We start from the raw sequence: 26,334 nt of genomic DNA, 5'->3' as shown, positions 1-26,334 counted from the left end.
CTAGTGGGTTTTATGTGGACTGATATGTTTGTCTTTGGCTATACAATTACAGTGTACATTAACTATTCAGTATCTGTGATTTGTGTTCATTCAATAACTATTTTTTGTTCAATAAACATACAAATTCTAATTTGATATTGGAGTGGCATATTTTCCAGGCTGTATCACAACGTACTCCTATTGGGAGTCCCATAGGGTGGCGCACAATTGGCCCAGCGTCGTCCGGGTTTGGCCAGGGTACGCCGTAATTGTATATATGAATTTGTTCTTAACTGACTTGCCTAGTTAAATAAAGGTTAAATACATATTTTTTTAACAATACATTCGATTAAACTTGGGTTGGTCCCCCCAAGGCTTCTCTGACTCATGGGCATTTTATCAGTTAGTGATTATGGAAACAACGAGACATGTCTTTCTAAAGTATAGAAACTGACAAGGAACAAACCACAATCCACAGAAATTAATTGATGATCATTTTACTGCTGTGCATGGGAGCGCTTAAAATTCACATTGGTGGTCTCTCCACAGCAAGGAAAACTGTGCTAATGAACACATTAGAGTTTTACCACCATAAACAACTCATCATTTGACCGGAGCGAGTCTATCACTTTTTCTTACGAAATGTTCTCTCTCTATTTGTTTCTCTCACAATCCGTGTCTCTGCATTTCTCTCTATCTCACTCCATGAATCCAAAACAAAATGTCTTTCTGCTTATCTTTCTTTCTCCTGAGAGCTTATCCTTCTCTCCTCCGAACTGCTCTGGAGAGGTTGAGGGAGGAATATATCAAATTATTTCTGAGTTCATCTGTTTTTGTTTTTAAGAGGGAGATGGGGGAAGCCAGGTTTTCAGAATGTGGCATTGAACTTGGTTTTTGAGCAGAGAGTTGAGAGCTGTTTATGTATCCCGGGAGAATCCATCTGTAGAGGCCATACTGAGCCTCGTCCCTCTGCTCCAGTTGGGGCCTCAAGGCTCAGAAGAGCCCTAAAAGCAGGGTGTGAATTATGGAGGAGCCAAGGGGCTCAGCTCCCCTCAATGAGACATTAGCTCCCCTACATGGGGGGGTGGTCTCTGAATAATACTAATTTAACCAATCTCATTGTTTAAAATGCAGTGGTAAATGGTTTTACAGGGGTACATTTTAAAATAAAAGCTTCCAAATGAAACAAACACCCTCACCTCTCTGTCATTGTTTAAACCATTTCTTTCTATGTGGCTGCTCAAACTGTCTCCCTGTTCACTCAGTAGTGCTTCATTTTGGCCTCAGCTGAGCTCCTTTTAAATGCATATATTTTCCTTTATACTTCCATTTTTTTTGCCATGAATTCTTGATCAAAAATAGCCTTTATTCCAATGCGTTATAGATTTATCAGTTGATTTACCATTGTTTGCTTTTGTCAGTCAGCTGTTTCGAGCGCTATTTGTCTTGTTTTTCAGGTGCGTGCGGATATTGGTGTTCTCCGTGCCTTCCGTGGCCAGAAGAAGTAGACCATGTGTGTTAGGGAGACCATCCCATTTTTCCAGGAATGTGTTCAGCCCCATTTCAGGTGTCCTGACTTATCAGGCTACAAAAAATGTTTGTCAGCAAGGCGCATTGATGTCATAAATGTCATAAAGCACAGTGTTTGGTGTTTTGTAAACAGAACAGGCTATTTTCATTCATCAAATGGTCCGTGTGTATATGTACATCCAAGTATTTGGGAGTGGACGAACATACAGAGGTAGCCTACTTTTTGAAGTGATTTGTTTGACAAATGTGTTCATGCCACATTAAAATGTTGTAATGGGTCTATGTCTTTGAACTACAGCACGAACACAAGGTCTCAGGTAAGGCCAAACTTGAGGAAGATCATGGGACAGTTGTACATTTCCCTCTGAGATCAACAGCAGAGTTAAAAAACAGTCCAAGCTTTTAAGGGTCATTTTTGTTGATTCATGAGAGACTGCAGCTTGGCTCAGCAGACTGTGAAAAAACAGCAATGTCTCAATTCGACACAGCATGAAGGCACAAAGTCAACACACATCAATTAAAAGGCCATAATTACCCTTAACGTTGACATTGCATACATTGTTTTGATGTGGTGCCAGAACGACCCATAATGTACAAGCCCAGTCATATTTTGAAGGCCTTTTCTGAGTATGGCAATGTTGCTCTTTGTGGAGGAACTGTGGTTTTTAGAGGGACCACAATGCGAGAAGATGCATGTTTATTAACTACAACTATTAAATCTGAAGTGAAAAGCTTGCACAACTGCTGAGTGAAAACGTAGTTAGCCTACAGCTGTTTGAAATGTAGGGCCACTTTATCTACACAGATCAAAAATATAAACCCAACATGTAAAGTTGGGCCCCATGTCGCAAGGATTTGTACACAATTCCTGGAAGCTGAAAATGTCCCAGTTCTTCCATGGCCTGCCACTCACAAGACATGTCATCCATTGAGTATGTCTGGGATGCTCTATATCGACCTGTATGGCAGCGTTTTCTTGATTCCGCCAATATCGAACAATATTGCACAGCCATTGAAGAGGTGTGGGAAACCATTACGCAGGCCACAATCAACAGCCTGATTGTAACGAGTGCGCTGAGAGTCTGGAAGCAAGTTCAGGGACTGAGTGTTTTAATAAAAAAATGTAACATTATACAAAATAAGAAAACATGCAGAAAACTGAAGAGCTCTCCAGTAGGTGTACCAAAAGATTCAAGGGCTATTTTCTCAAAAGTGGCGTTACAATTTTATCAACCTTCAATGATAATTACTTTCCCATTGTTCCTCAACTGTAGGTTGGTATACCATTTTCTATCTCTGGGTCTCTACTTTTATGCATTGTAAAAAAAACACTACGAGACCGAATCAAGCCGGTCGACCACATTTTCGAAAACTTTTACTTCACTACATTCCTAAAGAAAATAACGTACTTTTTACTCCATACATTTTGAATGCTTAGCAGGACAGGAAATTGGTCCAATTCACGCACTTAAGAGAACATCCCTGGTCATCCCTACTGCCTCTGATCTGATCTGGCAGACTCACTAAACAACAAATGCTTTGTTTGCAAATCATGTCTGATTGTTGGAGTGTACCCCTGGCTATCACAAACAAATAAAAACCTAGAAAATTGTTCCATCTTGTTTGCTTAATATAAGGAATTTTAAATGATTTATTATTTTTTTCTACCACTGACCACCACATGCCAGTTACTTATCTGAAACTGCTTGCAGACTTTACTCAACTGTGACATCGCGAACAAAAACAGAGTAAAGAGTGATAACTCTCACTCTGTTTATGTGTTGTTGTTTTTATCTTTTGAAACAAATATCCAGATCTCTGAATAGCCAGATTATTCAATAAGGGTCCTTTAGAGACGGATGAAGAAGCGGAAGGAGGGAGGTGAGAAGAGAATCTCACTCCAGGTTTGTGACATCATATTCCCCACTGCTTCCATCCAGACCAAACAGGGCTGTGCATCTGGTTTTTATTTAAGACCCCCCCCCCCCCCCCCAATATTTCCCTTTTTCCCCTCTTTGGAGAACGTGGGAGGAGGAAAAGAGGAGTGGCAGTGCTCCAGAAGCTTGGGAGTTTGTCCCGTCTCAGCCTTAGTCAGAGCCACAGATCCTCTGCAGAGCGATCGAGAGTGTGGCAGTCTGTCTCTGAGTGCTTTGTTTCATTGTGTGCCATTGTTCCCAATAACAGATTATCCTCCCCATCTCCACCTCGCTCATCTGCCTTCCTTCGGGAGGAGCTGGAGAAGCCAGCTGCACAGAGGGGAAATACCTGCAGGATAATGACCTAAAGGCCTTTGTCATTTTGCAGAATTTGTTTTACCAAAGACTGTGGAATAAAGATAGTTCAGCTCAGGGTAAGTGTTAAACTCTCTCGGACTGTTTTAAAAGTTACTTTTCGAAAGTAGTGAAAGTTGGGAGTTGTTGTTTACTGGTGAGAGCATGTTTTTGCTAGTTTTTGCGCAATGGATCAAGAACACTTGATATGTTATTTTTGTTCTCATTTCTTTGCATATTTTCAAGCATTAAATTTGACTTGTGTGTGTCTGAAACTGGCCATGGTATGGCATCTCATAAATGTGAGCATGCAAGCCCATAATCATAGTTTTCTCCTGACATGTTACCTTTAAGCTCATAAATATCAGACACCAAGTATTTGAAGGCAGAGTGATACCTATACTTAGAGGGCGAGAGGAGTGGAAGAGTTAGAGGTGAGACATAGTTACAGTGGGGGGGAAGTAGGAGTGCTTAAGCGATGCAATGCCACAGGACATGTGGAGAGCAGTACAAAGAGATGACAAGGCGTGTGTCTGCTCTCTATCTTTACTGGATCAGAAAAAGCTGCACTTCTGCATCTAAAATACATGAGTGCTTGTTTTAAATGAGTTGGGGTGTGAGGGTAGTTTGCTCACTGTGGAAACTCTGCCAGCATCAAAGTGAGTTCCAAGTGGAGATAATTTATCTGACCAGAGTTGTGAACATATAAGGTACTGCATTCCACAAAGTGGTGCAGTCGCGCTCTCCTCCACAGACATGTGGTGCACAGGTTTTTATATTAATTCTGATGTAGCATTAATTTAAGGCAGGGGGGTCAAACTCATTCTATGGAGGCCCTAGTGTCTGCAGGTTTTTCTTTTCAATTAGACAAACAGGTATGGGGAGTTCCTTACTAATTAGTGACCTTAAGTAATAAATCAAGTTCAAGGGCGAAGCAAAAACCTGCAGCCGCTCGGCCCGCCGAGGAATGCGTTTGACACCTGTGATTTCATTTAAGGCTTAACCTTTTCTACAGGCACATCAAAACAGCAGCATGGACTGAAATGTGTGTTCTTCAAGAAGCTCATGTCAATGTGTCCCAGAGTCACTTGTTCCTTAATTGTTGATGTTAAAGCGCATGTTGTCTTTTTAGCATTTGGGCTTTTAGCATAACATAAGTGGCCCCCAATAGCTGTTTGTTGAAATAAATATGTTCCTGAGTGATAGAAATGGCTCGACATAGACTTATGATTCCAGCGTACTAAGTGTGTCCCTACATTGGCGTTTGAGCACCACCAATCGGTGGTGGTTGAGTGTAGCGATGTTTTCAGCTTGGTCTCAGCTATAAACCACACCCTCTGGAGCGAATGGGAGAGTGGAAAGTGTGACGAGAGAACGTTTTCCACACCCCCGGCCAGATGGACTGTGGGAGTTTGGTCCTTCAATATGAAATCCAGAGTCAGGGAAAACCGGGTGTGCATCATTAACCTTTACTCTCACCCTCAAGAGTGAAATTATACATGAGTATTTTTGTGTGTGCTCAATCTTTCCCATTTCACTCCAGAAAATGTACTCCCATCACAGTTGTACTCCCACAGCCAGGCCTTTTGGGAAGCTCTTATCATAAGACACCAGCAGAGCAGCATTAGGAAAATTCGCAGTGCAGGAGTTGTTTTGTGAATCAGCCTAGCTAAGCTTTATTGCTCTATGCTCTCCAGCAAAGTGTTTTTTAGACACTGCAGCACATAGACCTTTGGGGGGTTTTGCGGTCATTTTATAAGGCCCACCTGAAAGAGTTGTCCCCAAGGTAATTTATTTCAGAATGAACATTTGCGCCAAGTTTCACGACTTCATGATTCACCTCAACTGATGCCATTACTCTTTTGAATGATGAATGTCTAGATGAACTATATATTGTTGTGCCATTTTAAAATTGATGCAGTTCTGTACTTGAGCTGTTCTTGTCTAATTTATTTTAGATGTAACCTTTATTTATCTAGGCAAGTTAGTTAATAACAGATTCTTATTTACAGTGAAGGCCTACACCAGCCAAACCCGGACGACGCTGGGCCAATTGTGCGATGCCCTATGGACTCCCAATCACGTCCGGTTGTGATACAGCCTAGAATCGAACCAGGGTGTCTGTAGTGGCGCCTCAAGCTCTGAGATGCAGTGCCTTAGACCGCTGCACCACTGACGAGTTCTGAATTGTGTCATGTTTTGTGTAGATCCCAGGAAAAGTAGTTGCTGCTTTTGCAACAGCTAATGGGGATCCTAATAAAATACCAATTAGATGATAACATGTATTCCAATGAAAAAATAAGTAATGTGCTGTAGAAAGGAGTTACATTGTAACATTTAATTCATAAAGCCTTGCAGTCATCACAAAATCTTGAGAGGCCATATGACAGGCCTCGTATTCACAAAAAAACTCAGAGTAAAAGTGTTGATCTAGGATGCTCTCTAAAAGGCATGACTGGTTCTAGATCAGCTCTCCTACTCTGAGACGTTTTGTGAATAAGGGCCCAGATTTTGACAATGTGCGAAGAACATCAACCTTTTTGGTGATTATCACCTACTTACAATGCAGCCAGCCTGAAGCATTAGGACTGTTCGCCTGTCTGCCTGTCCGCCTGTCCTCTTTAACCTTTATCATTGATCCTATCATATTCTTCCAGGCGGTGGGAGGGGCGTTTTGGCCAGTGTGGCCCAATATGGCCCTAAGATTGGTTAATTAAGAGGACAGACATCAGGGCTGCGTTCAGTACGTTTTTATGTTCTGGAACGTTCAATTGAATGGTAACGGTGTTCTACTGAATGACCAGTTGAAAAAACGGGGAGGGGACGGGATGAGTTATGGGTTGGGGAATGCTGTCAGCAAGGCCACTGTCCTTTAAATATGTCACTCATTGCAACAAACTACACCTTGCCATACCCACCAAACAGGTGCAAACACACCTCAGAATGTTTAAGAACATACAAGAACTTATTGGGAAAATGTGTTGTTCAGTACAAACCGTTCTGCAACGTAAAAAATGTTCAAGCCAAACTGAGCGCACCTCAAATGTTCTTAGTTGGCACAGTTGAGGGTAACGTTGAGAAATGGATACACAAGAAGACATTTCATAGGGGAAATAGCAATATCAATTCTAGACCTTCAATTTCTATCTGAAACTTTTCATCTCTTAGTTTTCTGTTGTGCAAGCATAGTACACCTCGTGACTCATTGTAGCAGAGAGGATTGATGAAAGACAGGGCTCCCTCTTAGAGTTGTAGGTTCTATACAGTAAGATAATGTTTGGGGAGCTGCTGGTGTAGTGCTAATGTGTGAACCCTACGTTACAGCATAATTTGTGGGTATGCTATGCACACAGATGTTTGCACACTAGAAGAGAGCATGGGGTTTGTGTGTTTAATGTCTTTGTTTATTGGATCTGTTTAGTGTCGGCCAACATGATATCATTGAAAAGCGTCAATCTGATATGTTTGCAAAAATATATTATTCAAGAAATATGAAGTTCATGTGAATACATTGCATTTAATGGGGAAGATCAGTGTCACAATCTTGAAACCTACAGATAGGCATCACAGACATGATACTTAAGTTAATACATTGTATTCAAATGGGTGTCATGTTCTGACCTTTATTTCCGTTGTCTTGTCATTATTTAGTATGGTCAGGGCGTGAGTTGGGGTGGGCAGTCTATGTTTGTTTTTCTATGATTTTGGGATTTGTATGTTTCGGCCTAGTATGGTTCTCAATCAGAGGCAGGTGTCATTAGTTGTCTCTGATTGAGAATCATACTTAGGTAGCCTGGGTTTCACTGTTTGTTTGTGGGTGATTGTCTATGTTGATTGCTTGTGTCAGCACAGTTCTCATTAGCTTCACGGTTGTTATTTTGTTTATTGTTTTTTGTATAGTGTGTTTCAGTGTTCAGTGTTTCTTTATTAAATATCAAAATGAACACAAACCACGCCGCATTTTGGTCCTCCGATCCTTTTCGCCTCTCATCTTCAGTGAAGAGGAGGAAGACCGTGACAATGGGGGGGAAGATATGTGTCACAATATAAACGCCTAGAGATGACCGTCAGAGACATGATGCCTAAGTGATAACATCGCATTCAATGAGATTTAATGCATTATTTGAATATATATGGGTCAAGTAGTTCAGCTCCAGAGTTCCTCTGTGGAGATGGGAGAACCTTCCAGAAGGACAACCATCTATGCAGCACTCCACCAATCAGGCCTAATGATAAAGTGGTCAGACGGAAGTCACTCCTCAGTAAAAGGCACATGACAGTTTGACAAAAGTAACCTGAAGTACTCTCAGACTATGAGAAACAATATTCTCTGGTCTGATGAAAGATTTAACTCTTTGGCCTGAATGCCAAGCACCACATCTGGAGAAAACCTGGCACCTTCCCTATGGTGAAGCAACGTGGTGGCTGCATCATGCTTGTGGGGACTGGGAGACTAGTCAGGATCAAGGAAAGATGAACGTAGCAAAGTACAGGAAGATCCTTGATGAAAACCTGCTCCAAAGCACTCAGGACCTCAGACTGGGGTGAAGATTCACCTTCCAATAGGACAATGACCCTAAGCATACATCGAAGACCATGCAGAAGTCTCTGAATGTCCACGAGTGGCCCAGCCAGAGCCCGGACTTGAACCCAATCGGACATCTATGGAGAGACCTGAAAATAGCTGTGCAGTGACGCTTCCTATCCAACCTGAGAGAGCTTGAAAGGATCTGCAGAGAAGAATGGTGTGCCAAGACTCAAGGCTAATATCGCTGCCAAAGGTGCTTCAACAAAGTACTGAATAAAGGGTCTGAATACTTATGTAAATGTGATATTTCAGTTAAAAAAAATATCTACATTTGCAAAAAAAATCTAAAATCCTGTTTTTGCTTTGTCATTTTGGGTTATTGTGTGTAGATTGATGAGATTAAAAAAATCTGTTTTAGAATAAGGCTGTAACATAACAAAATGTGGAAAAAGTCAAGGGGTCTGAATACTGAATACGAATACGAATGCACTGTCAATCACCAATACATTTCTTTGTGGTCCAACTAATATTGCTATCAGGTTGTACCTCACAGCTGGCCTGGAACATTGTTTGCTTCTTACAGCCATTTGGGATGCAGTGTTTCAGTTTCAATTACGCAATATTTTGGACAAAACTGGATGAATGTAACCAAGACTGGGAATGTCAAAACAATCAAACTAGCAATGGCAATTATCACAAGTCAGTCATAACGTCGCTAAGTAATAGGCTGGTTATCTAGACGTGTAGCCACTTATTTAGCAAGCTAAAAACACAGAGGCTAATGTTAGCTAGCTAGCTTCTGGGAGGATCTTTAGCTTTTTAGCTTCTGGCTGACTTTTTCCCCCCATATTGTTTTTCTGTGGCTACAGCTAGAGATGCAGGTGTCATTTGGTTAGCTAGCAAGAAACGTGAGTCACTTCGCTTACAAGTTTTGCTGGACTTGAATGACTGTTACAGTTAGCATATCTCTTAGTTGTACAGTAAATCAAATGTACTTGGCATCGATCAAATGGGCGTGCAGGCAGGCAAGTTCCCATTCAGTTGTCAAAACGTGGGGAGGGACAAGTATTCCTTGAAAATAAAAAATAAGCTAACACGTTTGGTGTTTGCCAAACCACACATATGGAAGAAGGTACTTTGGTCAGATGAGACTAAAATTGAGCTTTTTGGACATCAAGGAAAATGCTAGGTCTGGCACAAACCCACCTTAACTCACCCCGAGAATACCATCCCCACATTGAAGCATGGTGTTGGCAGAATCATGCTGTGGGGATGTTTTTCATCAGCAGGGACTGGGAAACTGGTCAGAATTGAAGGAATGATGGATGGCGATAAATACAGGGAAATTCTTGAGGGAAACTTGTTTCAGTCTTCCAGAGATTTGAGACTGGGACGAAGGTTCACCTTCCAGCAGGACAATGACCCTAAGCATACTGCTAAAGCAACAATCAAGTGGTTTAAATGTCTTGGAATGGCCCAGTCAAAGCCCAGACCTCAATCCAATGAAGAATCTGTGGTATGACTTAAAGTTTGTTGTACACCAGCAGAATCCATCCAACTTGAAGGAGCTGGAGCAGTTTGGCTAGATGTGCCAAACTTATAGAGACATATCCCAAGAGACTTGCAGCTGTAAATGCTGCAAAAGGTGGCTCTACAAAGTATTGACTTTTTTTGGGGGGGGGGGGTATGCACACTCAAGTTTGCAGTTGTTTTGTCTTATGTCTTGTTTGTTTCACAATAAAAAATATTTTGCATCTCAAAATGGTAGGTATTTTATGTAAATCGAATGATACTACCCCCCCAAAATACATTTTAAGGCAACAAAATAAGAAAAATGGGGGTGAATAGTTTCGCAGTCCACTGTATATAAAGTATATGTCAAATGTTTGGACACACCTACTCATTCCAGGGTTTTTCTTTATTTTTTACTATTTTCTACATTGTATAATAATAGTGAAGACATAAACACTATGAAATAATACATATGGAATCATGCAGTAACCAAAAAAGTGCTAAACAAATCAAAATGTATTTTAGATTTGAGATCCTTCAAAGTAGCCACCCTTTGCCTTGGAGACAGCTTTGCACACTCCTGGCATTCTCTCATCGAGGTTCACAAGGAATGCTTTTCCAACAGTCTTGAAGGAGTTCCCACATATGCTGAGCACTTGTTGGCTGCTTTTCCTTCACTCTGTGGTCCAACTCATCCCAAACCATCTCAATTAGTGATTGTGATTGTGGAGGCCAGCTCATCTGATGCAGCACTCCATCACTCTCCTTCTTGGTCAAATAGCCCTTACACAGCCTGGAGGTTTGTTGGGTCATTGTCCTGTTAAAAAACAAATGATAGTCCCAATGAGTGCAACCAGATTGAATGTCGCAATCGCTGCATAATGCTGTGGTAGCCATTCTGGTTAAGTGTGCCTTGAATAAAATTTAAAAAATAGGGCTCGCTGTCAACTGCTTTATAGTAAGCCTTGAGATGGTACAATCCAGGACATCTAGAAGGGAGTGTATTTTATACCGAACCCCTCCCTTGAGATGTCGTAGAGGCTTCTCAGGGTGCCTCTACATCACAATTTCAATTGGTAGAGTTTAAACGCTCAGGGCAAAAAGAGTTAGATTTACTATACCGAACAAAAATATAATTGCAACATACAACAGTTTCAACAATTTTACTGAGTTATAGTTCATATAAGGAAATCAGTCAATTGAATCAGTCAATCAGGCCCAGACAATTTTTTCCCCACAAAAGGCGTTCGTTACAGACAGAAATACTCCTGAGGTTAATCATCTTTCCAGGTGGCTGGGCTGGTGTTGTTCACACGTGGTCTGCAGTTGTGAGGCCGGTTTGACGTACTATCAACATTTTCTAAAATGACATTGGAGGCAGCTTATGGTAGAGAAATAAACATTCAATTCTCTGCCAACAATTCTGGTGGATATTACTGCAGTCAGCATGCCAATTGCACGCTCCCTTAAAACTTGAGACATCTGTGGCATTGTGTTGTTTGACAAAGCTGTACATTTTAGAATGGCCTTTTATTGCCCCCAGCACAAGGTGCACCTGTGTAATGACCATGCTGTTTAATTGGCTTCTTGATATGTCACACCTGTCAGGTGTATTATGTATGTATTATTATTAAGGAAAAAGGCTCATTAACAGGGACGTAAACAAAGTTGTGCAGCACATTTTTTGGAAATAAGCTTTTTGTTCGTATGGAAAAATTCTGGGATCTTTTATTTCAGTTCATGAAACATGAGACCAACACTTTACATATTGCATTCATATTTTTGTTCAGTATATATACACTGAGACCAATAAATTAATAACATTCTCTCTTATGTAACCATACCAAACGGAACATGTCATGCAAATGTGAGTATCCCAGATTTACATTGCTGAGTTAAATAAAGGTTTAAAGAAATAATAATAATAAAAAACATTTACTATATTACATATATTCTATAAGACCAGGCTGTTGCAATGAACTGGCAAAATAAAGACCAGAATTGACGTGAAAATGAAAGTTACTCTTTAAATTACTTATCTATGTGAATAGATCTGAGGGTGAGGAAAACATGTCACATTTGATCCCATGATACTGTACCTGAATTTTACCCATTAGTGTGTAACTTCCCAATTTTTCGTTCTTCTCCATTAACTTTCAATAGTTCTTTATATCATCACACACACTTTCCTCACCATAATCTGTGCGTCATTGAGCTGCCCTCCGCTGTGATTTGGCTGGAGTAGCTGCCAGAGCACTGTGTGAGTGCACTTAGATCGTAAAATGAACTCCCCTGGGGCTCAACTATGGGCATATGACTGTGCTCACCTTCATCATTATGTTAATAGTGGATACCTTCCCAGTCATGGGCCATGTATGCCTGCCAAAGATATTACATTTTTTTGTCCCCTTTCCTTTGGTGACGGCGTTTATTTGTCTATGCAAGAAAATTCCTCATTGCCGAACAGCTCAGTTGCCAGTTGGAATTGTAAATATGGGTTTACGGTGGGATTTTAAAGTGAAAGAGAGCTGAGGTTGGGCATTGTGTCACGCAGAAAACAGCAAAGTCAGCACATGGTGCCGTATTTAGCTATTTCTGCACAGAAATGTCCGCAGGTATGACATTATCAACAGAAATTCCATAGTTTAGAATACCTATTGGGTGTGCTAAGGTTTCCACCATACAGTATCTATGCAGGCTTACTATTACATTTGAACTCTGTGTACATTAATGGGTCTACAACAGCAGCTCTGTGTAAATGGTGCTAATATGGGACCCTAACGGGGAAGTGCTCCGGCAAGTTACCCACTACTTTATGGGGATCTAGTGATGCTGCATTGGTGTGTGTGTGTGTGTGTGTGTGTGTGTGTGTGTGTGTGTGTGTGTGTGTGTGTGTGTGTGTGTGTGTGTGTGTGTGTGTGTGTGTGTGTGTGTGTGTGTGTATGTGTGTGTGTGTGTGTGTGTGTGTGTGTGTGTGTGTGTGTGTGTGTGTGTGTGTGTGCGTGCGCGTGCGACTTGTTTGAGACTGTGAATCTCAGCTTGGTCAGCAGCGTACAAGGCATTTGATTACTGTTTTTGTAAACATTTTCAGAGATCCAATAAATTCCTGAGCTCAGCCAATTTGGCGTATGTCCTTCAGTCATGGCATACTATATCTGTTTTCGGGGCTCTAAATTAAACATTTAATTGGTAGCACTGGTGCACCTAACTTAGAAAAGTTAGGAGCACACATAAAACGTGTATATATGTTTTTTTTATGTATAGCCTACATTTGGCCTATATGAATCATACTTATTCTCCAGAAGAAGACACCACTTTTCCTTTATTTCTGTGCCACCAAATGTTTGCATATACTGGTAAAGTTATTAGGTTGTTAGTCGGGCTGCATGATATGGACAACAAATCGTATTGTGATTTGATTTGCGATATAGGAATCATAGTATAGAATGATTATTCAAATTCTATGGTTGGCGTTGTTTGGCATGACAACAGATGAAAAAGCCAGGTAGGAGTTATGACAGGGTAGGAACCAATGTTCATGTTTTGAATTGTGGCTTGGAATATCCGATTCCATATGCTTTATGGCTGTTCAGACTGCAGGAAAAATAAGAAATTCTATTTGAGTTTGCAAAAAAATGGGATGAGTCACTTCAAACTGCCAATGTGAACAAGGCTTTATTGTGTAGTCTATTTGAAACTCTCTCTGGGTTTGGCCTTAATCTTACTTTGGCAAAACAATCCACGACTGTTGCACACACTCTTTCCTATGAACATTTGATTGGAACAAAGTTTGTCTGCTTGATCTTTCTCTGGACTTTTTAATTTCCCTCGACGACACTTAACATCACAATAAGGGGAAGCTGGACTAAATATAGAACACACAAACCTCACCGTGAAACTGGACTCTCCAGTCCAACAACCTTCCTAAGAACACAACTTTTATAAGATGGAAAATATGCTCCTCGCCAACAGTAGATAATTAGCAATGTAGACTGGCTGTTTGAATAGGTGGTTTTGATCATGCCATTAGGCTCTACAAGTCCAAGTTCTAGCTCCAGTTCGAGCTCAATATCACCTACGCTGCTACTTATTTGGACAGACAGAAATGAGCCACCAATGATAGCACTCTAAGAGAGACATAAACTAACCGGAGTGTGGCTGTTGTTTTGAACCCATAACTGGAGGTGTTTGCTGGCAAGTGCCTGTTGTTGATGTGGATAAGGGAGAAATGCATTGAAAACCCCTTTCTTAGACAGCTTTGCAGGATTGGCTAGTCCAAGCTGACGTTGTGGTAGCAGTGGATCCCATATTTCTACATATAGTTCCATGTGATGGTAGTATGAGGTATTTTTTTCTCCAATGGTGTGTTGAAGAGTAAAACATAACTGTAAATATGTTGTTGACATTAGGTATTTGCTTTCACCGTGTGATGACCGTGGAACAGGGAGGCAACCAAAATCAACAACTTAATGTAGGGTTCCGCTAGGTATTCACAGAGCTTCATAATGTCCCTGTCAGAATGACAAAAACTCAGTCTTGTAAGTTTTTCTATTGTGAAATATTTGCTCATTTTACGATGTTGATGGATTATTATGTTGTATTGTACTTAAATAATTAATACTCGGATTATAAAGCATTGTTGATGGTAATGTTAAAGGGAAACTGACACACTTAGGACTACTTCACAAAAATGCAACATTCAAGTCTTCTATTACTTTACCTACTATTTACCTACTATTTACCTTTACTACCTACTTTTTTTTTTAAAATTATACCTGCCATAGAGACTGTTACCTGCTGTGATGCTGAAAAGAACACCAACCTTCCATGACACTTCCTGTTCTATTTCATTTGCAGGTGTTACTTTTGGTGTTGGGAAGAAGATGAGGAAACACCGGATGTTAGCGCTGTGCGCTCTTCTGGGCGTACTTTTTGCAGGACTGCTGCCCAAACTTGACGCTCAAGAGGAAGGTAAGCTTGGCTAGGTTTCTATTCTCCGTGTTGCCCTGTCTTAGGCCCCTATCACTTCACATACCCATTGATCTTAGTAGCACCTGGAAGTCTCATTTGTAACTGTGACTATTCAGGTTATGGATAAATCGGTGGATCTGTGCAAGTGCTGTTGAGGATGGTTCTTGTTATTTTCAGCACAAATTAGTCAATTGGCCAAAATGTTAGACATTTAAGAAAAAATGAGGAATGACGATGATATTTCTGAGCACTGCTTTTAAACTGGAGTTGGATTGATATGTATGGGTTGAGGTTCCCCCTTTCTTGAAACAAGAAACGTTTGGGTACAAAGTCAAAGCTTCCCTGCAGGAGGTCAAAGGTAGAGTGATTCCTGAGTAGACCTCATGTTGAGCTTTTCTCATGGTGTGAATGAGAAAAGCTCAACATGAGGTCTACTCAGGAGTCACTGCAGCCTTAGAGTCCTGTGTCATGTTTTGGATCCCTGGCCTCGCAGTTCTGTCTCATTTATGATAGCCTTCTGGTAGGTGAGGTGAGCTAAGGTGTACTGCCTTAATATTTTAGCACCAGTTCATAGCCTATTTTACATGGTACATTAACAGGGTCGTGATTGCAGTCATACCACTGGACTTGGCCTCTTTCACAGCTCGTTGAGAGTCCTCAAAACCGGGTTTCTTCTTTTGAAGATTGCGCACAAGGGCTGGCCGCCGATATCTACTTTCTAGTGGATTCGTCCTGGATCATGGGACAAGAGAACTTTCAGTACGTCCGACAGTTTCTGTAAAGTGTTGTTAAAGCTCTGCATGAGGGTGGCGGTTTGCCCTCGTCCAGTACAGTGGTTCGCCGCAAAACCGAGTTCCAGCCGATCATGTACCCATCTCCACTGGGGGCCTTGGCCCACATCCGGGCCATAGCCTACTGGGGAGGCGACACCTGCACGGGCCCGCACGGACAGACGGTCGCTCCCAAGATGCAGGTACTGTGGCTGGCCCGTGTGAAGGTGTTTGCGGTGGGGGTGCAGGACACGGTGGACTGGGAACTCAGGGAGATGGCTAGTGCACTGCAGGACACACACGTGTTCAGCGTAGACTCTTTCCTGGCCCTGCGGGGGGTAATCCAAGAGTTAGTGGTGGTGTGCTTGTGCGGCGCAGTGACCCAGGCCGGGGATGCCCCTGTGGTTGTCGAAGCCAAAGGAGTGCCTCGAGATGTGACATGTACCAACAAGTGGCTTGTGTCACTACCATACTAATGCCTACAGTATCATTAAAAAAGAAAGCAGCTGCGAATGTTTGGCCATATCTGGATGGAGTCCTTTATTAACAGGATTAAGGGGTATTTAACACGATAACCCTCATTCCACCGTCCGGCACCCATTAACATCACTGTTTCTCATCACGTTTAATTTGCCGGTAATACTTTAAGATCACCACCCAGGTTTGCATGTGATTGACACTGCTAATACTTTTCAGAAGAGGGCTTTTGATGGCACTGGTGGCTGCTATACCTCTTACAAGCCAGATCAACCAATTTATAAAGCTTGTGCATGAACTGAGAACAGGCCATCTCAGTCATTTGGAATACCCAGTGCCTTTTTTATATGGTAAAGACAAATTACTGTTAGTTTGACATTTTAGTTCGCTACAACAGCATTGACTATGTAAAAGTTACAAGTAGGATCTTCAAACAATTCAACATTCGTGGTAGACTGTTACAGGCGGACAATAATCTATTCACATTATACAGTAACAGGGTATTAACTTCAATAATCTCTTTCTTTGTCGCTCTCTCTCTCTTTTTCTCTCTATCATCTAACACACATAGACATTTAGAACACCTTCAGTCCACGATCTTTTCTCTACAGAAATCACATAGCTGCTTTTGCCTCATTGAGAACAAATCTCCATATATTATGCCCTAATGGCGTATACCTTTGAAAAGGTCAAGTGAATGAAGAGCAGTGACAAATGGCCTCCCAAATCACGGAGAGCAGCTTTTAACAATGGCTGACCATCCACCCACTGCTTGTGTGTCTTGTTTTTTGTTGTTGTTGTGTGTGTTTAGGCTATGTTTTATCAGTTACTGTCTTCATAACTGTGTAAAATATGTGCATAATATTCTACACTTGGAACAGTAATGAACCTGTCCTGGACTCATCCTTGACTTGCAGCAGAGCCTAGTTTTAATCCAGTATAATATTGACAGGGCAAATTTAGTGTGATATCAACTGAGCAAGTAACATGTAACAGCTTGGCACAATGCACAATCAAATGTTATAGAATAGTTATTTATTCTCTTGATTAACGGTAGAGGCTCTTAAGCATCGAGGATGGGCCACAGGGTCATGACTGGTACCCAGTATATCTGAGGTCTGTAACATGAGTCTGCATGGGGTAGCTGAACTCAATGGAGTTGAAGGAGGTCATTTTTGGTGCATTATCACAGAACCCAAGCTGATATAAGACAGATAAAAAGGAGAAACGGACCCCTTTGACAGTATTATGAAATTATGAGTATTATGAGTGTATAATGAGTACAGTGCTTCAAAGCTATTTTGTAATGTTCTGTTGATGTCGCACTGCCCTAAACATTTTGGGAAATGATCATAAACAATGTATTTTGCAAAAAAATACATTAATGGGGTATTATATAGCAAGCTAGGGGGGTCATCCTCAGACTAATTTGCAACCATTATCACTTAAGGTCAACAACTCCTTGGTTCAGCCTACATGCAGTATAAGGTGCTTTTGTGATGTTTTTTAATGATTGATTGTGTTCACCATGAATGTTACATTCAATGATGTACCAGCACATTATCCTTCTCCCTCTTTCTCTGTTTTAATGCTTTCACGTTGCATTTTTTTCCCTGTTTTATCTCTCCCTTTTAAGCACAAGAGTCAGCTGACCTTGTACTCTTAATTGACGGATCTGAGAATGTTGGAGCGGCCAACTTCCCCCGTGTGCGCGATTTGGCCATGAAAGTCATTGAGGGCCTTGATGTGGGCAGGGACACAATTCGGGTGGCCGTGGCTCTGTACAGCGCGGACCCCGAGGTTCAGTTCTTTCTAAATACCTATGAGAACAAAGCCGATGTCCTGGATGCAGTGAAGGCCATTCAGTTCACAGGCAACAATGAGGCTAACCTTGGAGCCGCCTTGGAGAAAGTCGCTGAGAGCCTGTTGAGTCCGGCATCAGGGGGCAGGGCAGAGGAGGGGGTGCCCCAAGCTCTGGTGGTTATCAGTGCTGGACCGTCCAATGACGATTTCAGTGCGGGTGACCGGGCTCTTAAGGCAGCAAGTGTTATCACGTTTGGCGTAGTGGTCGGCGGCACGGCCACCGCCGAGCTGGAGACTATCGCCACAGACAAGAGCTTTGTTCTGTCGGCCCCCGATTTCAGGGCAGTGGCAAGCATGGGTGACCAGCTGCTACCATACGTTAACGGGGTGGCCCAGGGTACCATTGTCGTTCTGAATGAATTCACAGAAGGTAGGTAACTTCCATGCAAGGTGGGAGTGGGTTGAGGGTTCATGGAACATTTTTATTTTGTGTGTGTTGTAGCTGATTGCATACTTTAGGTACTTTAAGAATAATAAATTGCTAACACTTTACATGAAATCAAATCAAAGTGCATTGGTTGCATCCTCAGCTATTGACAGTGTCTACGGTTCAGGGCAGGGTACTGGGTGGAGGCAAGCTAGTGATGACTGTTTATCAGACGCTCGGGCCCAGCTGTGATGCATATGTACAATCTCCGCCTTCTAGATGGTAGCAGGGTGAACAGACCGTGGCTCGGGTGGCTGAGGTCCTTAATGATTTTCTTGGCCTTGATATTCTTGAAGGGGGTATACGTAATGCTGTCATGACACCTTACCTGTATAAGCATTGCAATAACACTTTATTCAACATTATTCAAGAAAAATTCCCTTAGAATAGCTTTTAAGTTTGTTAATTCGTAAAATGGAAACGTGTATACGCAGTACCCAACCCCCTGACACACCACAGGGTTAGCCTTAGAGCATTAGCTACCCGTTGCTTATGCTTTGCTCAAGGCCACAAATGGCAACACAACAAATAGTAATTTAAAGACCCAATATGTAGACATTATTATAAATGCCTCACATATGAATCGTAATAAGACTATGCAATTAACCAATTAAATTAATTATCCAACTCCATAAGATAAATAGCAATTTGCAAGAACACCATAGTTAAGTTACAGTAATAGGCAATAAAGAAATGTCTGAGAGTGGAATTCTAAGTCCAAATGTATTTAATTACTTTGCAAAATGAGTGGATTCACATACGGAAGAATGTACTCTGGTCAGATGAGACCTAAATGTAGCTGTTTGGCCATCAAGGAAAATGCTATGTCTGGTGCAAACCCAACACCTCTCATCACCCCGAGAAAACCATCTCCACAGTGAAGGATGTTGGTGGCAGCATCATGCTGTGTGGATGTTTTTCATCGGCAGGGACTGGGAAACTAGTCAGAATTGAAGGAATGATGGATGGTGCTAAATACAGGGAATTTCGTGAGGGAAACCTGTTTCAGTCTTCCAGAGATTTGAGACTGGGAAGGAGGTTCACCTTCCAGCAGGACAATGACCCTAAGCATACTGCTAAAGCAACACTCGAGTGGTTTAAGGGGAAACATTTAAATGTCTTGGAATGGCCTAGTCAAAGCCCAGACGTCAATCCAATTGAGAATGTGTGGTATGATTTAAAGATCGCTGTACACCAGCGGAACCCATCCAACTTGAAGGAGCTGGAGCAGCTTTGCCTTGAAAAATGTGCATAAACCCCAGTGGCTAGATGTGCCAAGCCTATAGAGACATACCCCGAGAGACTTGTACCTGTACTTGCTGCAAAAGGTGGCTCTACAAAGTATTTACTTTTTTTGGGGGGGGTGAATAGTTATGCACACTCAAGTTTTGATACAACCCCCCCTAAAATATATTTTAATTCCAGGTTGTAAGGCAACAAAATAGGAAAATTCCAAGGGTGCTGAATACTTTTGCAAGGCTCTGCACAAGGCATTATTCCAAGCATTATCAGAGAAAGAGACAAAGAGAGACAAAGAAACCATGTCTTGTGCCATGGCCAATAGTTCATTGGAGGAAAGAAAGAAAAACAAAAAGAATCGTAATTAATTTAAGAGCCTTTTACAATCATCTGAGTTGTTTGGATTCAAAATCTGAGTTGTTGACCAATAGCATTACTGTAAAGTTAATCTCCAATCAGATATCAAACCTACAGAATGTAGCTTCTCAGAGGTGAGAAAAAGGGGGTTGGTAAGATCAACACAGAGAAGGCTGAATTCCTGAGAAGACAATCAAACTTTTTGCATAGACTGTTGATAGATAAGAAGAGTAATTTTGGGGGCTGCCCTATATATGTAACTGTGAGACAGCAGGTGCTTGAAATGTGGGGTTTGAGGGTACACTCCTTATTTATCTCAATTGAATATATTAATCACATTTTTATATTGAAATAGTGGTAGATAACATTTCACAAATAGGACAATGCATTGTAATGAAATGTATGACAAAAAACAGATAGGTTAGCATCCTGATTTATTTTCTAACTTAAGCCAGATTGATAATAAAAAACAAACCTAACAAGTGCACAAGCATTACAAAACGTAGTTTTAACTGAATACTGAAATACCGCAGTTTAGCCAATTTGGCTATTTAGATCATGTGTAATCAAACTAGCTGACCTACAAAAGAGCAACATGATAACGTAGGTTTGGTATAGTTTAGTTACTGTAGCTGGTTAGATCAGCTTGCTGTCCCACTTGGATATACAGTAGATGTCCGCGTATACGGTTAACTAGATCTTTACTTTACTGACTTTATTGTCCTCATGGGGAAATGTTGTTGCAGTATCATGTACATGTTAAACGTGGTGTTAACATACTGTAGAGAACAAATTGGCAATACAAAATTCATAACAGTTACATACAGTATATTGTATACCAATGAAAGAGACTTCCCTGATGGCCTTACTGGGTGGATAGGAACATTAGCCCGAGCTCTTTAGGAGAGATATGACACCTGACAAAAATTATTGTCTAATTCTGTTTTTCCTGCTGGGGGGGGGGGGGGGGGGGGGGGGGGGGGGGGTGCCCTATACCTACACCCAGAATGGAGTAGTTCAGTCCAGGTACAGGGGAGTTGGGTCTAAAATTATTTTGTGAGCCTTGATGGGGAGCCTGACCTCATCCAAGCCTGTCTGTTTGAATCTCAGCATATTTTTCTGTCTGACGGTGGCATTGCCAAACCAACAAACATTACAAAAAAATGGTAAATGCTCTCAATGAAGATTTGGTAAACAGAGTCATTGTAGTACAGTCAATATTAAAAAACTTTTGCGAAAGTACAGATCTACTGCAAATATTTTCACCTCTTCCTGTGAAGAAATACAATTTTATTAGTATTACACAATTACACTCTTCTCCTAAACTAGTTTCATACACTGGTGGAAAAAGTACCCAATTGTCATACTTTAGTAAAAGTTAAGATACCTTAATAGAAAATGACTCAAGTAAAAGTGAACGTCACCCAGTAAAATACTACTTGACTAAAAGTCTAAAAATATTTGGTTTTAAATATACTTAAGTTTTAAAAGTAAATGTAATTGCTAAAATGTCCTTAAGTTTCAAAAGTAAAAGTATAAATAATTTCAAATATTTTTTTATTATTGTTTTTTTATTTTTTATTATTATTATTATTATTATTATTATTATTATTATTTTATTTTTTACATTTACGGATAGCCAGGAGCACACTCCAACAGGGTAGCCTAGTGGTTAGAGTGTTGGACTAGTAACCGGAAGGTTGCAAGTTCAAACCCCCGAGCTGACAAGGTACAAATCTGTCATTCTGCCCCTGAACAGGCAGTTAACCACTGTTCCTAGGCCATCATTGAAAATAAGAATTTTTTCTTAACTTGCCTAGTTAAATAAAGGTAAATAAAATAAAAAACACTCAGATTTAATTTACAAACAAGCATTTTTGTTTAGTGAGTCCACCAGATCAGAGGCAGTAGGGATGACCAGGGATTTTATTTTGGTAAGTGAGGGAATTGGACAATTTTCCTGTCGTACTAACCATTTGATATTTAACGAGTACTTTTGGGTGTCAAGGAAAATGTTATTGCATAAAAAGTACATTATTTTCTTTAGGACTGTATTGAAATTAAATTTGCCAAAAATATGAATAGTAAAGTACAGATATCTCAAAAAAACGACTTCAAATAAGTTTTACTTAAGTACTTTACACCACTGGTAGCACACCATAAAATTAATCTAGAACACCTCCAAAATGGTACCATTCTGTAATTCCCAGAATGCTGTGCAGCTATGTTTACACAGATGTTTATTAATACAGTATGAATTCTACAATCCATTTTTGTGTGCCATTCATGTTAACTATGGCATTAATTAATTAATCACATCTGTACTTAGGCTACCATTATTAAGGGAGTATCACAGCTGTATTAGCTTTATTTAGCTAATAATAGTTAGCTTTTATCAGGGCTTTCTCTAACATGTGTAATTTTATTTTCTCTTTTAGCCTTGGAAGTGGGAAAAAGGGACATCATTTTTCTCATTGACAGCACTATGGGTGCCACAACGATCAACTCTCTTCGTGAGTTTATCAAAAGGTTTGTTGACACCATGCCAATCGGACCGGACCAAGTGCAAGTAGGTGTGGCCCAGTTCAGCAACGCTGCCAGACTTGAGATAGACCTGAACTCATATGGATCCAAGGAGGACCTGAATGCGGCACTGGGAAGACTCAAGCCAAGACCGGGACAAGTGGTGAACATCGGGGTGGCCCTGGACTTTGTGAGGACCAACATGCTGAGGGGTGAAAAGGGGAGTCGTATTCAGCAGGGTGTGCCCCAGCTGGTGCTGTTGATGACCAGTAAACAGTCCAGTGACAGTGTGGGGCAGGCTGCTGAGGCTCTGCAGCGCATGGGGGTTCTGACCCTGGCCGCTGGCTCTAAGACTGCCAATGAGCAGGAGCTGAAGCAGATTGCCATTGATGAGAGTTTGGTGTTCATGCTGAAGGACTTCCGCATATTGCTTCGCAACCCAAGGATGATTGTCTCTCTCCTCTCCACTCTATCTGGGGTTGTGGTGACTGAGGAACCCACAGAGCCAGGTAATGCTCCTCTCCTATTGTTACTAGGATTCATACTAGCTACTTACATAAAATGTATACCTCACATGTCCGGTGGCATTTTCTTACCCCAAGACTCCAAAAGGCACAGGTGTTAAACTCATTCCATGGAGGGCCGAGATTCTGCAGTTTTTCACTCCTCCATTGTATTTGATTGATCAATTAAGGTCACTGATTAGTTAGGAACTCCCCTCACCTAGGGCTTTATTCAAAATCATTGACATCTAATAGTTGTAACTTGAATATTAGAATAGATGTAATCATAGTTTTTTCCTCCCCTGTTTTTTTCCCCAGTGGTTGAAATTACAACAGTGCAGACCCAGCGAGTAGTCAGAGACATCGTCTTTATGGTGGATGGCTCTAGCTACATTGGGGGTGCCAATCTTCCATATGTGCGGGATTTCATTGTCGGCGTGGTAAACCTGCTGGACGTGCGGCCCGACAGGGTGCGCATTGGGCTTATGCAGTTTGCAGAGAACCCAAAGATCGAATTCTACCTGAACACACACAAAACAAAGCAAGATGTGCTGGCTAGAGTTGATCAGCTCAGGCTAATGGGAGGATCTGCTTTGAACACTGGAGCGGCTATGGATTATGCCCTTACCAACATGTTCCAGGCCTCGACTGGGTCACGTAAGAGGCAGGGTGTCCAACAGGTTCTTCTCCTGATCACTGGAGGCCCATCCCAGGATGAGGTTAAAAAGATTGCAGACAAAGTGGCTGTGGCGGGTGTACTGACCTTCACAGTCAGTGCCGGCCAGGCAGATGAGGCCTACTTGAAGACGGTCGCTTTCGTCCCAAACTTGGCTTACCATGAAAGCAGATTTTCTAGCCTACCAAGTGTTGTTGAACAGATCATGACTCCTTTGATTGCTGTGGTCGGTGACACCGACATCTCAGTAACAGACATCGAAATAACCAAGGAACCTGGTAAGCTTTATGTTGTATTTGAGCTTTTATCAGTACATTTTGGATTTAACAGTTGATATTAAATATTTAAACATTTAAAATTGTATTAAAGACATAGAACAAACTGAAAAGTAATGCCATTGACTCTTTTCTTACAGCAGTTGCTGGAGGCGAGAGGGATGTTGCATTCCTGATTGACGGCTCGGATAATGTCCGAGCAGATTTCCCCTACATCCGGGACTTTATCATCAAAGTCATTGAGCCTCTTGATATTGGACAAGATAGAGTACGGATTTCAGTTGTCCAACATAGTGAGAGGCCAGCTCCCAACTTCTACCTGAATACATATAAGGATAAGGCTGAAGTGTTAAGGGCTGTTAATGATCTAAGACTGGCCGGTGGAAGGAGTCTAAACACCGGAATGGCCTTGAAATTCATGAAGGACACTATCCTGTCTCCGGTTCATGGTAGCCGTGCGGCCCAAAATGTCCCCCAGTTTTTGATCGTTTTGACCGGAGGCAAGTCAAATGATAGTGTGAAGGAATCTGCTAGCGCTTTAAAGACCGATGGAGTGGTACCGTTTGGCGTTGGTGTCAAGGATGCAGACCCTAAGCAAATCGAGGCCATTTCTCACAACCCATCCTTTGCTTTCAATGTGAAGGAATTCAGCCAGCTCAATATGGTACAACAAAGGCTCAATAGCTATGTGAGCCTTCCCAAGGAAGAGCTGAAGGTCATTCTGGACCAAGGTAAGCAAAAGTTTTTGTCATGTTCTGTGTTGATGATGCTCTTTGTGCTGTGATGTATTTTTCTTCTAAACATGCCTTGTTTGTTGTGTCTTAGCCTCGGTTCATGCTTATGCTATCTCAGTTCATACTGATGCTGTGAAAAGAGATATTGTATTCCTGCTGGATGGTTCTGATGGCACAAGGAGTGGATTCCCAGCAGTGCGAGATTTTATTCAAAGTATAGTGGGTAAACTATCTGTGGAGGAGAACAGAGACAGAGTTTCTGTGGTTCAGTACGCTGACAAACCAGAGGCCCATTTCTATCTAAACTCTCACAAAACAAAGGATGCCATTATTAATGCCATAAGTAAAATGAGGCACAAGGGTGGAAGGAGCCTAAACACTGGGGCAGCTCTCCAGTTTGTAAGACACCGTGTCTTTACAGCCTCCTCTGGCAGTAGACGACTGGAAGGTGTGCCCCAGATTCTGATCCTTTTGACTAGCAAGAAATCCAGAGATGATGTTAAGGGTCCTGCTGTAGCTCTTAAAGATCTGGAAATTGTGTCATTGGGGGTCGGAGTTGGGGACGCCAATGTCCGTGAATTGGAAATGATTTCCTTCCAACCTGGTTTCACATACCAGGTCACCGAGTTCTCTGAGCTGCCCACAATCCAGCCACAGCTTGTTGCTGCGCTTAAAAGCCTGTCGAAAGACACCGAAGAATCAGTAGCTCCTGGGATTCCTGATGTGACACCTGGGATTCCTGATTTAGTAGGTAAGAACTTCAGCTTGGATCTGAGTATGCTAAATACAATATATATACCATATTCTTTATCTTTGGAACAATGCTGAAGTTGAAGCATTGTAAATACATAGATACCTAAGCATTTGGTAAACATAGTCTCAGTAGAGTATTTCCTGCTATGTCGATACATGTTATGCATTTTGGTGAAAGATGCTAGTATTTGGTTGCATGATTGAAAAAATAGAATTTTAAAATGTCTTCATTCAGAGTATTTTTTGGCTTTTTATTCTATTAAACCAAAACAATTTCCCCCCATTTCACTCTGTTCTCTCTCTTTATCTCTTACCTCAACCATGTATGGAGAAACTATCCCAACTTCTTTTGAAAAGATTATTCCTTGTTGTTCTGCTTGTAATGATGCCTTTCAGAACAGTGGTTTAGTGCTCCCAAAACCTGCATACACTACTCCAGATTATCATACACCCTTGCAAATATGCATGTGAATGTGTATTGAGACAGACAACCAACCACAACTGTAATTTTGCAGTAATTTCTTCTGTCAGTGATATTTTTCCACTGATATGCCTGGTGTTCAAATTCAGCTTCAAACATTCCTAACAATATTTAATTTTTTTAAACATTTACATGCCTTTTAATTTTTTTAAAACCTTTATTTAACTAGAGAAGTCCGTTAAGAACAAAATTTTACTTACAATGACGGCCTACAGGCCTTTTCTATAATATATTTCTTAGTCAATGTATTCCATTTTTATCTATCTTCACTACCTACTTGATACAGAGAACATCAAAAGGGATATAGTGTTTCTCCTTGACAGTTCAGATGACTCCAGAAATGGATTGCCTGCCATTAGAGAGTTTATACGAAGAATGGCCAATGAACTTGACATTGATGGGGACAATGTTTGAGTTCCTGTTGTGCAATACAGTGACGATGCTCTGGAATACTTCCGCCTTAAAG

General features: G+C 41.3%; 1 protein-coding gene and 1 pseudogene across 6 annotated transcripts in view; both read left to right on the top strand.

Annotated features, from left to right (window-relative positions):
* Nucleotides 1-3,360: 3,360 nt before the first annotated feature.
* The window catches only part of LOC110519982 (collagen alpha-3(VI) chain), a 30,599-nt gene continuing 7,625 nt past the window's right edge, over nt 3,361-26,334 (top strand). Inside the window, exons 1-7 of one of the 5 annotated variants that reach the window (XR_016494702.1) lie at nt 3,361-3,859; nt 14,677-14,790; nt 17,674-18,270; nt 22,362-22,955; nt 23,268-23,903; nt 24,041-24,631; nt 25,253-25,385. Coding sequence is in view for 4 of the 5 variants with exons in the window: in XM_090229533.1 (XP_090085659.1) it covers nt 14,703-14,790; nt 17,674-18,270; nt 22,362-22,955; nt 23,268-23,903; nt 24,041-24,631; nt 24,726-25,462 (3,243 nt within the window). In the remaining variant the exon portion in view is untranslated. Of the gene's footprint in view, nt 3,860-14,676; nt 14,791-17,673; nt 18,271-22,361; nt 22,956-23,267; nt 23,904-24,040; nt 24,632-24,725; nt 25,671-26,334 lie in introns of those variants that run through there. The other 4 variants (XM_021596918.3, XM_090229534.1, XM_090229533.1 and 1 more) reach the window with 4 other exon arrangements.
* Nucleotides 15,405-17,230, top strand: LOC149984609 (collagen alpha-3(VI) chain-like; annotated as a pseudogene). The gene has a single exon (XR_016494703.1). The product of XR_016494703.1 is annotated as a collagen alpha-3(VI) chain-like (transcript).

This window comes from Oncorhynchus mykiss, chromosome 3 (assembly GCF_057628025.1).
Source record: "Oncorhynchus mykiss isolate SJ-2025 chromosome 3, ASM5762802v1, whole genome shotgun sequence".
In the NCBI taxonomy this organism is placed as follows: domain Eukaryota; kingdom Metazoa; phylum Chordata; class Actinopteri; order Salmoniformes; family Salmonidae; genus Oncorhynchus; species Oncorhynchus mykiss.
The sequence above is the reverse complement of the archived record's forward strand: the minus strand, read 5'-3'. Positions and strand labels throughout refer to the sequence as shown.